Source organism: Budorcas taxicolor, chromosome X, assembly GCF_023091745.1.
Source record: "Budorcas taxicolor isolate Tak-1 chromosome X, Takin1.1, whole genome shotgun sequence".
Classification (NCBI taxonomy): Eukaryota; Metazoa; Chordata; class Mammalia; order Artiodactyla; family Bovidae; genus Budorcas; species Budorcas taxicolor.
This window is the reverse complement of record NC_068935.1, coordinates 11,325,844-11,342,649: the sequence shown is the minus strand read 5'-3', so window position 1 is coordinate 11,342,649 and position 16,806 is coordinate 11,325,844. Positions and strand designations below refer to the sequence as shown.

The window sequence follows — 16,806 nt, the reverse complement described above, 5'->3', positions numbered from 1 at the left end:
TTGCTTTTCCATATACATCTTAGAGATACCTTCTCAGTTTCTACATAAAGCCTGCTGGGATTTTGATTGAAATTGCAATGATTCTATAGATATGTTTGGGGAGAAGTTACAGCCTAGAAATAGTTCATCTCTTAGTCAATGAACTTGATATCTTTCTCCATTTATTCAGCTCTTCCTTAATTTCTCTTACCATTTTTAAAGTCTGCAGTGTGCAAATCATGCACATATTTGTTAGATTTATTCTAACTTAGTATTTCTTTGGGTTTGATATTACAAATGGTACTTTGTTAAATTTCAACTTCTAATTTTTATTCTATAGAAATAAATTATGTTGGCCTTATAGCTGATGATATTGATAAACAAGTATTAGGTTTAGTAGCTTTTGTTTTCTTTTGTTAAATTCATTGGAATTTTCTGCATAGATTATCATGTTGTCTGCAATTAAAAACAGCTTTATTTCTTCCTTTTCATTCTGCATGTCTTAATTTTTCAGTTGCTATTTATTGTTTAGGATCTCTAATATAATGTAGAATGTAAGTGTTGAAAGCAGACATCCTTGTTCCTAATTTTAGGGGAAAAACATTCCATATTTCACTATTAAGTAGGATTTTAACTTCAGGCTCTTTTGTAGATGCCCTTGATCAAGTTGAGGAGATCCCTTTAATTACTGGTATGCCAACATTTTTTTATCATGAATGTCTGTGGAATTATGTCAAATGCTTTTCTGCATCAGTTGAGAGGACCTCTAATATTCTTTATTTAGTCTGTTGATATGGTGAATTACATTGATTTATTGGCAAATGTATAACCATCCTTACGCTTCCAAGATAAACACCATTTAGTCATAATATTTTATCCTTATGATTTATCCATAATGATTTTATAATCATTTTCTATGTAATTCTATATCATTTCTGTATCTGTATCATTGGATTTGTGTCTTTGTTTCTGAGGCACAATTGATCTGTAATTTTCTTTCCTTTTATACTTTTTCCTCTAGTATGAGGTTAATGCTGGTACCATAAAATAAGCTGGAGATTGTGTCCTCCTTTTCTCATTTCATTACCATGTGACTTGCATAACAAACTTTTTGCTTAGAGTGCAGCCTGAATGCCAGAGGTTTTTTCTCAGTGGTCTTTTTCAATTCTAAATTTTCAATAGTTCCTTTACATCTGTGCCACATGTTGGGGAAGGTGGTGTCTCTCTTCATGCCCTTGCCTGTTTTCCAGCAGTGAGCTGCTGTTATTGTTAGATGCTAGGTTCCTGGTGAGGCAGGGAGTGTTCTTTGTTTTTGTTTTTGTTTTTTTGTCCAGCTTCAGCTTTAGGGAGGCTCTGTGTAGCTAGATCTGATGGTTGCACTTTCTCAGCATTCTTTCCTCTCCAAATGGCAGCTAACCTCTGATTTTTATCTAGTGTTAGTCGCTCAGTCATGTCTGACTCTTTGTGACCCCATGGGCTATATAATCCACCAGGCTTCTCTGGCCATGGAGTTCTCCAGGCAAGAATACTGGAGTTGGATTGCCATTCCCTTTTCCAAGGGATCTTTGCAGATAGATTCTTTACCATCTGAGAAACCAGGGATCTAAGGTTGATATCTTGCCCCTTTCTCAGCAGTAGCTGACCACTGCTTTTTATTCATAGAGAATCCTGAATTCAAAGGTTTCTTGCTCCTCCTCAAGGGCAGAGGTTTTTTGCTTTGACTGCTCCCCAGCAGCTATGGATTTCTGCCTTTGTCTTGGGGATAGAAGGGTTTCCTATCTTCCCTTCCCTGGGAAGGTGGCTTTTGATTTTTCCCTGGTGGCTTAAGACTTTTGCTTCCCATCATAGAAGGGTTTGTGTAAGTGTGTGGGGTTTCATGTCTGTCTGCCAGCAACAGTTGATTGCCTCCTGCGTACCTGAGCCACTGACATGGGCTCTTTGGGTCTTCTGCATTGTCCACAGTCATGTTTGTGTGCTTCTGGTTAAGGACTGAAAAATAACTTGGCAGTGAATGTATAAGTGTCTTGGGTGCCACATATTCCAAACTACTGAGACACTAGCCCATTAAGAGTTTAAGATTTTAAAAATTCATTAAGTGTTCAGCTGACTTTTTTTTTAAACTTGCTTGCATGACAGCTACTTCTGTCTCCATGCTTTGCCAAAGGGGCTGGTTACCCTTTGGAATTCATTTTACCTCAGTTCTGTGATGAGCTCAAGGGATATTATGGTTTGTGGATTACTTACATTTTTTATCATTAAATTATGGGTGACATTCTCTTATGGCTTATTGTATCTTAAGTCAAAATGGAACTGATGCTTTCTATTAATATGTGTATGGGTGTTATTTTTGTTTTCTTTGTTATGAAATCTGCTTCAGGAAGAAGCATATTTCTAAGGCATATTTTTATAAATAGTTTATTTTTATACAATAATTATTAAATTTTTCCTTTTAAATTTTTATTTGTTATATATGTTATAATCATATATATGTTTTTTATATATGTTAAAATCATACTTAAAGCATCATACACAATACATGATTTTTTGTATACACTTCTTTGGATTTTACACATGTGTAAATTCATAAAATCACTGTCACAGCCAGGATGTGGAAGATTCTATCACCCTGACAACTTTCTGTGCCAACCATGTGTAGTCACACCCTCCATCTACCTGTAATCCCTGACAGCCACTGATCATGTCACTGTGTTTTCCTCTTTCTGAAAATGTCACATGAGTGGAATCATACAGTATTGTGGTGGGCACACCCTAAGTGACCCACCCCCTTATGTGATTCCTTCCTCTTATGTATGGCCAGAACCTATGACTTGCTTCCAATCAGTAGACTATGGCAAAAGTGATGGGATGTCACTCATTCTTATAATTATGTTATAAAAGACTAATTTATATTAAATTAGATACAGGATTCTCTATTAAGTTTCCATGATTTCTAGTACATAGCTATATCAAATTCACTAATTAATTCACCATTCATCCAGTCTACATTTATAGCGCATTCTTCATTTGGATGAGGTAGGTTCAGTGTGTTTTAGTGATTAAAAGCATGGACTCTGAGAGTCAGAGTACCTGGATTCCAATCCCATGTGCCCAGTAGTCTCTAGGTATCCTTGTAAAAGTTAATTAACCTCTCTTATGCCTCATCTATAAAGTGGTAATACTCAGAATGCCCACCTAACAAGATTTTGTGAGAACAGAGGGAGATGGCATAAACAGAGCACTCGGCAGAGTGCCTGGCACATGGTAAGAAAACACCTGTGGTCTCTGTCATGCTTTGTTGTATTATTAGTAATATTACTATTCGTGTTATGCAGAATGACTCGGGCATGGGACTCTCCTACCTGAAATAGCCATCTAATAATTCAATAAAATAATATGTCAAGTGCTGGGAACAATACCTGGCACATGGAAAACTATAGATGTTACATATTATTATATCTGTAGTTATTCCATATCTTCATTAATAGTAGTAGTAGTAGTAGCATTAATTATTATTGGTTATCCTTCTTCTCCCACTCCTTCTATAGAACAAAGAAACATAAAATATTATCCAAGGAATTCATCTTTTCCTTTGTATTTTGTTTGAAAAATGGTGAGGTGTTGTAGTATTTTCTGATTTAACCCAAGTGGCTCAGTGGTAAAGAATCTGTCCCTGCCATTGCAGGTAACACAGGAAATGTGGGTTCAATCTCTGGGTTAAAAAGATCCCCTGGAGAAGGATATGGCAACCCACTCTAGTATTCTTGCCTGGAAAATTTCATGGACAGAGGAGCCTGGCAGGATACAGTCCATGGGGTTGCCAAGAGTCAGACATGACTTAGTGACTGAGCATGCAATATAGAAAATAGACAAAATAAACACAGAAGAGTATAATCTTAATGTAATGACCATATTTTGTGTGCACTTGACTTTTCTAAAACGTGTGAAATGAGAATACAGAATGAGAAATATTACTTGTAAAATAGATAATTGAATATATCTCTTCATTTAAATAAATTCATATTTATACTAACCTGGTAATCCTCTTTAAATTATGTAATAATAATTTGAAAGCTTTGAAAAGATTAATTCTATAATAATATTATTATTTTTGTTGGTAATCATATATAAGATCAACTTTTTTTTCCTACTGCTAGAGACTAGAAAACACAGTGACCTAGGTAAGATAGAAACGTATTGTTCCACTGGGTTAAAGTGATTGGAATGGGATGGACCCATTATTCAGGGGTTCAGGATCTTTCATTCCTAATGAGTTGCATCCTTTTTCTAAATCACTTCTTGGTCCAGAATGGCTGTCTGAATCCTGTTGTGGTCAAATTCTAGTGGGGAGTAAGAGAAAGAGGGAAAGTGAGGGAAAAAGAAAAAGCCCAAGAAGACAGTTTTCCCCTTTGGAGGTAACCTTCTCTAGAATCTTCACAACTATTTCTGCTTACATTCTTCGGCAAGAATTCCATCTTGTGGCCAGGGCTTATTTGGAGGTTTGTGGGGAAAAAAATATTTTAAGAGTTTACACTGCCACCTTGAATGCAACTGGAGTTCTGTTAATGACAAAGAATGCAAAAAGTGAATGTAGGGTGGGCAAATAGAAATGTCTGCCCTGGTCTTTATAAATATGATACACAGCCGAAAAAGAAAAGAAAAAAAAAAACATTAATCAAACAACAAAAGTTCATAAAAGATGGAAAGGGAAAACTTCCTCTGGCAGAGAGAATGCTACCTGTTCACCAAGTTCTGTTTCATTTTCCTCCTGAGTCATAAGGAGACTACATTCCCCAGCCTCTTTAACGTTTTATCTAGTTGACCGTGGCCAATAGTGATATTTGCCTGTCCTGGCCTCTGAAACCTTTCCTGGGATTCTCCAATGGCCATCTTCATGAGATCCTTTGTGGTTGTTGTTTAGTCACTTTTAAGTCATGTCTGACTCTTTTGTGACCCTCGTTAGCAAGGTGCAAAGACTGTGGAGGACTTGAAGGCCAAAGAAGATGGTAGGGTCATAGAATGGAGGAAGTTTTGAGTCTTTTAATGCCTGCTTAGAATGGAGACTCCTCTCCCTCTCTGGCCGCTTGATAACCTCTGTTGAACTTTGACATCAGCATTAGAAACTCTTTTGGGGCTGAGCCTCTGAGATTTAGGGGTGGTTTATAATACAAACGGAGAAGGCAATGGCACCCCACTCCAGTACTCTTGCCTGGAAAATCCCATGGATGGAGAAGCCTGGTGGGCTGCCGTCCATGGGGTTGCTACAAGTCAGACACGACTGAGCGACTTCACTTTCATTTTTCACTTTCACGCATTGGAGAAGGAAATGGCAACCCACTCCAGTGTTCTTGTCCGTCCCCCCAGGGACGGGGGAGCCTGGTGGGCTGCCGTCTATGGGGTCGCACAGAGTCGGAGACGACTGAAGCGACTTAGCAGCAGCAGCATCAGCAGCATAGTACAAAAGATTACATACTGTAATTACTAGAGCCATCAATAAAATACTAGCCTGGGGATTAACCTCATTATTATTACATATTTTCTAATATTAATGCTTACATAGAGGTGGTTTTACATACAAACACATTTATATATAAAATAAAGTATATAAAATAAAATTTATATATAAATATATATATTTATATACATTTACATATTATATAATACAGAGGCCAAATAAAACACTGCATCCCCCAAATTATCACAATGAGATACCGCCTCACACCTATCAGAATTGCTATTATCAGAAAAGAACACAACAAATTTTGGTGAGGATGTGGAAAAAAGAAAACCCTTGTATACTGTTGGTGGGAATGTAAACTAGTGCAGTCTCTTTGGAAAACGGTATGGCAGTTTCTCAAAATAACTAAAAATAGAAGTACCATATGACCCGGTAGTTCTACTCCTGTGTATATATCAAAAAAAAAAACCCCACTAATTTGAAAAGTTAAACGGATAAAGAAGGTGTGGTATATGTATAATGAAAATCTTACTCTTTTTTATGGCTGAGTAGTATTTCATTGTATATATACCACACCTTCTTTATCCATTTATCTGTTACGTACAGTTAGGTTGCATTCATATATTGGCAATAGTAAATAATGCTGCTGCTACAAACACTGGAGTGCATGTATCTTTTCAAATTAGTGGTTTTGTTTTGTTTTTTGGATATATACACAAGAGTAGAACTACTGAGTCATAGGGTACGGGACTTCCCTGGTGGCTCAGATGGTAAAGCATCTGTCTACAATGTGGGAGACCCAGGTTCGATCCCTGGGTTGGGAAGATCCCCTGGAGAAGGAAATGGCAATCCACTCCAGGACTATTGCCTGGAAAATCCCATGGACAGAGGAGCCTGGTAGGCTACAGTCCATGGGGTCACAAAGAGTCAGACACGACTGAGCGACTTCACTTCACTTCACTTCATGCTAAATGAAGGACAAATACTGTATGATATCACTTACATGCAGAATCTAAAAAATACCACAAACTAGTAAATATAACAAAAATGAAGCAGACTCACAAGATACAGAGAACAAACTAATGATTACTAGTGGAAATAGAGAAGTGGGAAGGGGCAGTATAGGAGTAGGGGATTATGAGGTATAAACTACTATGTATAAATAAGCTACAAGGACTATTGTACAACAAAAGGAATATAGCCAGTATTTTATAATAACTGTAGATGGAGTGTAATCTTTAAAATTGTGAACCACTATGTGTGAAAGTCGCTCAGTCGTGTCCAGCTCTTTGAGACCCCGTGGACTATACAGTCCATGGAATTCTCCAGGCCAGAATACTGGAGTGAGTAGCCTTTCCCTTCTCCAGGGGATCTTCCCAACCTAGGGACTGAACCCAGGTCTCCCACATTGCAGGCAGATTCTTTACCAGCTGAGCCACCAGGGAGCCCGTGAACCACTATATTGTACACTTAACAACAAAAAATGATTATGTATTTTGAGTGCTAATATAGAGTTGTTTCCATAGATACCTAGTCAAGACTAATAAAAGTGTTTTCTAGACATCTCTAAAAAAGAAATAAAGTAGAACTTACTGTAGATACTCACCAACCACAGAAAACTAAGGCCTTGGCTACTTTGTCAGAGGGATACCTAACATCATCCAAAGTTTGGGAGAACCCTAGAACTGAGGTCTTCACAACCCATCATATCTTGTGTCCCTTTACATCTCACATTCTGGAGTTGAAAGTGGCTTACACATTGAATGCTGTCAGACATTTGTTAAGTATGTGTATTTCTAGATGTTGAATTGGGTTCTAAATTAATCAGGAGCATGTAGTCATTCTCTTAATGTATTAGTTTACTTTTACTACATATATATAGTGTGTGTTTATTTAGTTTATATAAATAAATTTTATATAAAATAAAATATATAACAATAAATTTATGTATAAATAAGTATTAGATAATACAGAAATCAAAACACTTCATTCCCAAATATTTTCATTTCCAGAATTATCTCTAGCAGTATTTTAAATTAGCTTTCTAAGTTAAATCAGCTGAATTTTAATCTAACACAGGAGAATTTTAATGAACAAAATATGCAAGATATGTTTCAGACATACAGAAAAACAAATACATGCAAATTTTTAAAAATTAATTTTCCCCACATTGATTTGTGTGAGTGAAAAATACTAATAAAATATAAGAAGGAAGATTTGCCAGTTATTGATTAGGGTATATGAAATGGGCATTTGCCTGCAAACCAGTGATTTCCAGCCTCTGGTCAGAAATACCCAGATATATCTAGAAATTTCTGAAGCATTTAAGAAAAGAACTGAATAAAAGGAGAGACATACCATGTCCTGAAAACAGATTTAAAAATTATAAGTCATGTTCCCTAAAACGGTGTACAGTTTTAGTGCGATCCAAATAAACATCCTTAGTGAACTATTTTAATGAAGCATGACCAGCTGGGTTTTAAATTGACCTACCAAGGCAAGATGCAGAGAAGGCAAGGGAAAAAAAAATGGTGAAGTAGTTTAAATCAGACTCTTTTTTAAAGTAAAGTGATTTATACCTTTTTTTTTTTTTCCCCCAAAAAATCACCACCCTAAGTAAGGGAAATTAAACAGACACTTGTTGCTAATTCACTTTCAAGTTCTTTAAAAAGGAACATTTCTACCCTTTTATACTTCAGCTATTTAATTTGGCAATTCTCCCTCTCCTAATTCAGAGAAAGACCATCTGTCTTCATCACAGGCAGGGGGCACAGCATTCTCTGAGAAGCTTCAGAGTGAGCTGTACCTGGCCAGTCTTGGGGGAGGAGCAGCATTTCACCAGGCTACAGCTGACAAGAAGCTTCAAGGTAATGGCTGTCTTAAATCTAGTTATTTTATAGGGATTTCTCAGGAACCTAGGATGAAAATGAGAGAAATAGGAACAGTGGTCTTAAAGTGGTGGGAAAGGTGTGTGGATTTGAGATAATTGTTGGCATTTTGAAAGAATTAATCCTTTGGAATTTGTGTATCTCCCAATCCTTTAAAAGTCTACAAGTGGAAGAAGGAGTGATCAGATTACAGCCTCTATATTGACTTCAGTGCAGCACAGGCATTCATGCTAATTTATTGACTTGGCATTCCGTGTTTATATTGCTAGACATTCTGTTACTGTTTGAATGTTTAAGCATTTACTAATTTACACAGAAAATGATGTATAAAAATGTATGGCAGCATGAGGGGAATACTTCTGTAATTTGATTGGCACATAGACTATGTGTGTGTCACCTGTACATGAACATGGAAAGGGGAACAAGTATGTATTTGAGTGAAGACACTTACACATATATATGCATGTATATTCACATGGTTTAAAAAATCTGGGAGAAAATAAGCTCCCATGTTATTCAGCATTTCTAGATAGTCGTTACTATTTTAATATTAATTCTTAGCCAATATCAGCATCTCCCCAAGATTACTTTTATAATCATGAAAGAAAAATGAAGCTGACAGCATATCCAGTTTGCTTCAAACACGTAAGGATTCATAGACACACACAGACATGCAGACATAACCCCCCATCTTTTGCCAATAGTGGAAATTTTCCTGGACTTAATCAAGTGCGTAGCCTGGTTGCTGTGTTGGCTACAGCCCTCTCTGTATCTTCCTTGCAACTCATTCTTTCAGATCACAGGTATAGCTGTGGTCAGCAATAACCATTTTCTGTATCTTTAAAGTTTTTTTAAGACTGAGACAGAGGATTTGGTTTATTTCTGTTAGCAGTTTTAAAAAATACTATAGGCCATGGTGCATTCATACAGTGGAATACTATGTGTCTGGAAAATAAAAACGTAAATCTCTATATGTAGAGATTTGAAATGTCTGAGAAATAAAGTGAAAAAAGTAAATTGTAGCATACAATTGTAGCATTATCTCACAAAATTAAATATGTGTGTTAGCAGAACATATATATGCTACTATATAGTTCATGCAGCCAATTCTGGGAAAACATACCTGCCATACTATTAACATGAATATTTATTTGTGTAGTTGGACAGACAGGACTAGCTTTACTGCTGTCTAATTTTAGAGTATTAATATATTCTTACACATTTACTTGTTTACGTCATCAGGAGAAATATTGAGATAAAATGTTACAAATGCGAGAAAAAAACTCATTTAAAGTAATTCGTAAACCATGTGAAAAACACTTAGGTAGAATAATGTTCAGACTGCTCTTATTGAGATCTGATGTTGTTTTGAAATGGTATGCATTTATCTATACATGTAAAAAAAGTCTGGAAAATGGAAAATATTCAGATTATTTATATAGAAGCTTGTACTTAGTTTTACCTACATATTTTTGCATCTTTTTGATTTTTAATAAGCTTCTGCATGTTTTATAACCAGAAAGATTATAGTTGAAGACATTATGATCCTCTTATCCTACACAGCAAACCCCTTGACATTAGAAAGTTCTGTAAGCCTGGAAAGACTCCTGGCTGGCTAAATGTAGTTCCCATCCTTCTCTCATAAGAAAAATCTGAACTTAGCTCTGCATATAGCGCCTGCAGAATCTGCAGTTCTGCTTCTAGTCACAAGATGGCGGCGGCCAAATTTCCTAAATTTTCTCCAGGCAACCATTTTTATGAAGTGGACAATAAAGCAATGAAACGTATTTTGTTAGAGTGAACTGTGAGACAGCATGTAGAATAAAATTCTGTTGAAAAAATTATATGTGTAAAGGACGAAAAACTCACATAGTGGTTGATTTAAGGATTCAAACAAAACCTGTAGTCTTGTTCATAGTAGTGTGTATGTGTTTAGTCGCTCAGTCATGTCTGACTCTTTGCGACCAGGTTCCTCTGTCCATGGGATTTTTCAGGAAAGACTAATAGAATGGGTTGCCATTTCCTTCTCCAGGGTATTTTCCCCTGGGATCGATTCCTTGTCTCCTGTGTCTCCATTGCAGGCAGATTCTTTATCCTCTGAGCCATCAGGGAAGGGCATAGTAGACACAAGGCAATTGTTGCTTCCCTTTCTTGTCTTTGCCTCACACTTTTCCTGAGAAATATGATTTAAACATGAACCAGATATCATAACTGTATCACTCAGAGAGAAGTTAAAATAATATAAACAAGGAGGACAATAAACATCGACATCATAGATAAGATTTCATTTCATTCCTCTGTTTCCAAATGACATGTGTGCTCAAGTTTTGGTAGAAAAGTTTCTTTATGCCTTGGCCACTTAATTTAATTCCCTGTCTCCTTTTAGACAGCCTGTCTCCTTTTGGAGTAAGAATCAAGACAGCCAGATCACAGAGCCAGACCCTTCCTGATCCACGTGACATTGGGTAAGGCTCTTTTCATTTTGCAAAATACTTCACTTTAAAAACATGTTGAGAACGCAGGGTATAATTTATTTTGCTTCTTTCTCTAAAGCCTTAGCAATATTAAAAACTACATTTCATATTAAAATCATGTTAGGATGAGAATTTAAGATGTAATTCATTTTGCTCCCTGTTCCGTAATGTTTTGTAATTAAAAGTTATAGCTTCTACTTTGGGGGAGGAATCTCAGGTGTCAAACTGCTATGAAGAATTCATGCCAGAGACTAATCAGATTTCACCTGAAGTCCTAGCCAGCCACCTGACTCTCAAAAAATCCTTGATAATTACCCCATCCAATATGTGAACCTGGCAGCCATTCTGAATCTCTGCCTTCTAAGCTCATGCTATTCACAAGGTCATTGTGTTGTGGTCTAGGTTCAAGAGATACAGACCTTATTATCTTTGTCTGCCTGCTTTGGGTAGATAGGGAAGCATTTACAGCTTAAAAATTATAAAGCTCTGTGTTTAGCTAGAACAGTGCTTCCAAAGTGTTCTTAGACAAGTAGCCTCAGCATCACTTGATAACTTATTAGAAGTACAAAACTTTGGATCCTGTCCAGACCATCTGAATACAATTCTCAGGATAGGGCCTAGAAATGTAGTTTTAATAATTCTCCAGATGAGTTGGATGCACACCAAGTTCAGAGTCCTGCTTCTCTAGGTATAACATTAGGGGCACCAGTCCCAACATGTCTAATACGTAGAGTTCCTGACACACCACTTCTGTCATCATGCACATAGAGTCACATTTTAATAATCATGTGCAATAATGAAAGTAAGTTCTTTGAGATGTTATAAAAATACTTTTCCAGTTCTTATCCCGCACCTTATATTATTCTGCATTTTCCTCCTCCATCTGATGCCCCACTGAGCATTGTCCTTTCATCTGTCTCTTCTCTATTTGCAAGTGCTCACCTACTTTGGCAAAATAATTTCATTTGCTGATACTCTTTCCCTTTTTGCTATTTCAGTATCTTCCATATTGTCCATTCAAACAACGTGTTCAAGCATCCTTGGGAAGTTCAGCTGGAGGAGAACAGGCCACACAAGCTATAAACACTTTGTAACTCTTGGTAGTTCTAAAAGGGGCATTGGTCAAAGTATTGTTTGTGGTAGGGACTTCCTTCACAGTGACGAGAATAGCCAGACACGTAAATCTCTGATATTAACCTCTTGGCACATAAATCTTAATCATAATGGATGCTGAGTATGTCTTATGCAATTGGCAAGACCAGTTGTGGCCAGCAAAAGTTTTGTCCAGATCTGAGGCTTCATCAAATAGTAAGAGAAAAAAGGTATTTTCCCTGGAAGTTCAAATACTCTCACTGGATGAAAAAATTCAAATGGAAAGCACAGAAACAAAGATCCTAACTAAATCTCAAGTTGAAGCTCTTGCCTCCTCACTAGCCACACAGTCAGAGGTCAGTGACCCACCTGGAGAGGAAACAGCCTATGCCAGGTCACTAAAAATGGCACTAGATATTCTGAATGCAAGAACAAATTTTATTCAAGTAAGCAGTTCAGATGAGGAAGAGACCACTATACTGTCTCAAAACATACCACAAAAGCCATCTGATTCACCCCCTCGTAAAAAGTATCGGAAGCATGAAGGAGAAGGAGACTTACCAAAGTGTCTGGAGGAAAATGAAAATTCAACAACCCTGTTAGTATCATCAGAGAGTGATGATTCCCTGTATGATGATAAATCACAGGTGCATGCAATGATTGATAGTATTCCAAATGAAATGGAAACAAAATCATCACAAAACCTCAGCTGGTGCCAGACTTTCCCTTCACTTTCAGAAGATGAGGATGAAAAAGAGAGCAAGAAAAAGATTGACCTCTCAATTTTGCCTTTGCTTTCCACAATTAAAGAGGAAGATGTATATGTTAAAGAAGAAAAATTCAGTTCAACTTTACCATCAGATGTCTTCATTGTGCCCAAAGCTTTAAAAGAGGATCCAGAAGACATCTACCCAGAGGCCCCAGCCACTTCCTCTGAATGCTCTGCCCTCTCAGAGAATATTGATGATCCTGGAGAGGGTCCCTCTGATCCATGCTCAGTTGCCAGCCAGAATCAACCTACTGTGGAATCAGAGATGGGTGCTGAGGCATCCCCTCAGCCTTCTTCACGGGAACATCAGGTTTCATTTAGTGCCTCTAGCCATTCCGGGGATTATTCACTCCTCGGGAGTAATGAAAGAAATCTTCAGAGACTGGATTTTGAAGAATTTGAGGAAGAATTTCAAGCTTCTGACAAGTCAGCGCGTGCAAGTTCGATTGCTGCATCCATATTAGATGACGATGAAGAAGATGAAGAACTTCCCCGTTTCGTTTTTCATTATGAGCAACGTTCATTTGAAACAGGGATGATTGTCTGGTTTAAGTATCAAAAATATCCATTTTGGCCATCAGTGATAAAAAGCATCAGGCGAAAAGAGAGAAAAGCAAGTGTGATTTTTGTTGAGGCAAATATGAATCCTGAAAAGAGAGGCGTTAGAGTGCCTTTTAGAAGGTTAAAGAAATTTGACTGTAAAGAGAAGCAGGCACTAGTGGAGAAAGCCAGGGAGGAATACAGTGAAAGTATTGACTGGTGCATCTCGCTTATTTGTGACTACAGAGTTAGATTAGGTTGTGGTTCTTTTGCCGGCTCATTTTTTGAGTATTACGCTGCTGACATTAGTTATCCAGTTAGGAAAATAATCAAACAGGATACCTTCAGGAATTTATTTCCAAAGCTGCAAAATGAAAATACTGGGAGATCAATGTCTGTGATTTCCCAGACCAAGAAAATGTCCTTCCAGAAAATTCTTCCAGACCGAATGAAGTCTGCTCGGGACCGAGCCAACAAGAACCTAGTGGACTTCATCGTGAATGCAAAGGGAACAGAGAGCCATCTCTTAGCCATTTTAAATGGCACGAAAGGGTCCAGGTGGCTGAAATCATTCTTGAATGCACATAGATTCACACCCTGTATTGAAACATACTTTGAAGATGAAGATCAGTTGGATGAGGTGGTGAAATATTTGCAAGAAGTCTACAAACAAATAGATGAAAAAATGCTGACTCGGATAAGAGATGATAAAATTAAATTTATCCTGGAAGTTCTTCTGCCAGAAGCAATCATCTGTTCAATTTCTGCTGTTGATGGATTAGATTACCAGGCAGCAGAAGCAAAGTATCTGAAGGGGCCATCTCTAGGATACAGGGAAAGAGAATTATTTGATTCAAAAATCTTGTTTGAAAAGAGGCGGAAACCATTAACAAAGGAAGATCATTAAATCTTCTGAGGGTCCAGTAACAGGGAGCTTCCATAGATTCTAGCTTAAAAGAAAAATCTCTGAATTATTCTAACATATTTTTTCCAGAAATGGGAGACTTTGGGTGATATGTTCACTTCTTTTTGCAATATCTAAGGATCTATGACCTGTTCTGCATCTTCATTTCCTTTTTTTCAATTCTTCAACATCAAATTATTAACATATTTCAGCAGTTCTACTTTCCTGTGCATTTTTAGAAAGCATAATTCCAATATGATTAATAAAGGAGAGTACTATTTTGTTTTTTGACATTTTTGTGTCTATGCTGTATAGTTAAATACAGTGTGCGCAATCGTTTTAAAATTCAAGTTGCACCGGCATGACATATTAAGCAAGATAATTGGAAAAAAGCATCAATCATATATTTTTGCTTAATTTTTATACAATATTAGACTTTCTCTTAAGATAGCTGAATTATTTTTCCTGCCAAGCTTATTTATTTTTGGAAAAATATCTCTGAGATACAGAACCAAAGATAGAGATGCTTTGCTATATATTACAACTGAGTGCAATTGCTTTTGCAAGAAAACAATCTGGACTTCAAAAATAAAGTAAACGGATTATCTGCATGCAGTCGGTGTGTGTGTGAATAACATCACAGCATGCAGGAAAGAATTTCGGCAGCCTTGAACAGGATTATTCATTCTACAGTTCCATGAAGTTCCATGTGTGGGAGTGTCTATTGTTCAATAGCCAGAACAGTTTCTTAAAACAGACAGGCTTTCGCTTGCCTTCATAACTAACATTGGCTGTATCTTAATATAGCCTTCCGACCACATATAGAAGGCAGTAGAATCATTGTATTCATGGTCTGGCTACTCTAGATGTATGAGTCCAGACTGACTGCTTAAGAGCCCACCTCGTTTGATATAAACTGTAGAAAATGCAGGCACTTTGTTCTGAATCTTGTATTTCCAAATACAGACTTGCTTGCTTCAAACCAAGCATTTTTTTTATCATCTGGCTTGTTTGTACAGTAGTTCCAGTTGCTTTCAATAATAGAAATTCCAACTGGTAAATCATTCCACATTACTAGAAAGAATAGATGGACCAGAATCTGTGAACTTGGAAATGGGTCACATAAAAAGTCTCTGTTTGGACAAATATGACAATTATCCCAACATGTTTAAAAATACATGATTGAAAGTTAAAGTCTGAAGTCAATAAACCATTTATTCTAATTTGAAACAAGACTTTTAGTGAGAATAAATATTGAGAGCTATTTTATTTTAAAAACTTGATGTAAAATTAAATCCTAAAGGCTTAATGTGAACCTGTCTGCATTTTTCAAAGTGAGACAAATGTCACTCCTGGGGTTTTGTTATGTGTTCACATGGCCTTGTGTTTATGTAAAAATTGCAGAAATTTGATGTTTTGCTTTTCGATAAAACTATTATACCTTTCACCTTGGATGTTCACTTCACCATACTTCAGATTGTGCAGCTACAAAAGTGGTGTCTCTGCATACATGCACACACACACATATGATTTCTTTGGAATTTTTGCTTATTGCAGTTGTTATAATTTTAATGCTGTTATACATTATCTGTCATTCTAAATAAATACTCACTGTTGTGATTGATTTTGTGTTATTTTAAAAGAAAACCTTCAAAAGTATATAAGCTTCAGATTCCACAGAACCTTCTCTAGACCCTGTCTCCTGCCTGACAATGACCAAGACTCCTCGGGCGTACAGCCTGAACCAATCCACATCGTTTACTCATGATCCTGAGGATCATTGGACCACAGACCATCACCACAGTATATGTGGGCCTTATATCCTGGGAAAACACACACTGTATTTGCTCTATAATATTGTGTTCCTTTGAATATAATATATTACCCACCTTCTGTTTTCTCAGTGGAGCTAACTCTATCTCCTTGATTCTCATATTTTCTTTACTGCCTAGTTCATTTATTCATTCATTTAGTCATACGCTTGTGAGTCAGAAAAAAAGCGATGTGTGGTTTAAAGCTCTGCTCTGGGTATTTAAGATGCCAGATTTAAAGTGCACCAGATGACCTTCAGTTCAGTTCAGTCGCTCAGCTGTGTCCGACTCTGCGATCCCATGAATCGCAGCACACAGGCCTCCCTGTCCATCACCAACTCCCGGAGTTCACTCAAACTCACATCCATCGAATTGGTGATGCCATCCAGCCATCCCATCCTCCGTCGTCCCCTTCTCCTCCTGCCCCCAATCCCTCCCAGCATCAAAGTCTTTTCCAATGAGTCAACACTTCCCATGAGGTGGCCAAAGTATTGGAGTTTCGGCTTCAGCATCATTCCTTCCAAAGGAATCCCAGGGCTGATCTCCTTTAGAATGGAGTGGTTGGATCTCCTTGCAGTCCATGGGACTCTCAAGAGTCTTCTCCAACACCACAGTTCAACAGCATCAATTTGACGCTCAGCTTTCTTCACAGTCCAACTCTCACATCCATACATGACTACTGGAAAAACCATAGCCTTGACTAGACGGACCTTAGTCGGCAAAGTAATGTCTCTGCTTTTGAATATTCTATCTAGGTTGGTCATAACTTTCCTTCCAAGGAGTAAGCATCTTTTAATTTCATGGCTGCAGTCATCTGCAGTGATTTTGGAGCCCAGAAAAATAAAGTCTGACACTGTTTCCACTGTTTCCCCATCTATTTCTCATGAAGTGATG

General features: G+C 37.2%; 1 protein-coding gene across 1 annotated transcript; it reads left to right on the top strand.

The window, feature by feature from the left end:
• The first annotated feature begins 11,923 nt into the window (after window positions 1-11,923).
• On the top strand, window positions 11,924-14,126 carry PWWP3B (PWWP domain containing 3B). Its single transcript, XM_052663661.1, has one exon. It carries the CDS (start codon window positions 12,020-12,022, stop codon window positions 14,102-14,104), a length of 2,085 nt encoding a protein of 694 aa, XP_052519621.1. The 5' UTR covers window positions 11,924-12,019; the 3' UTR covers window positions 14,105-14,126.
• Window positions 14,127-16,806: the final 2,680 nt, after the last annotated feature.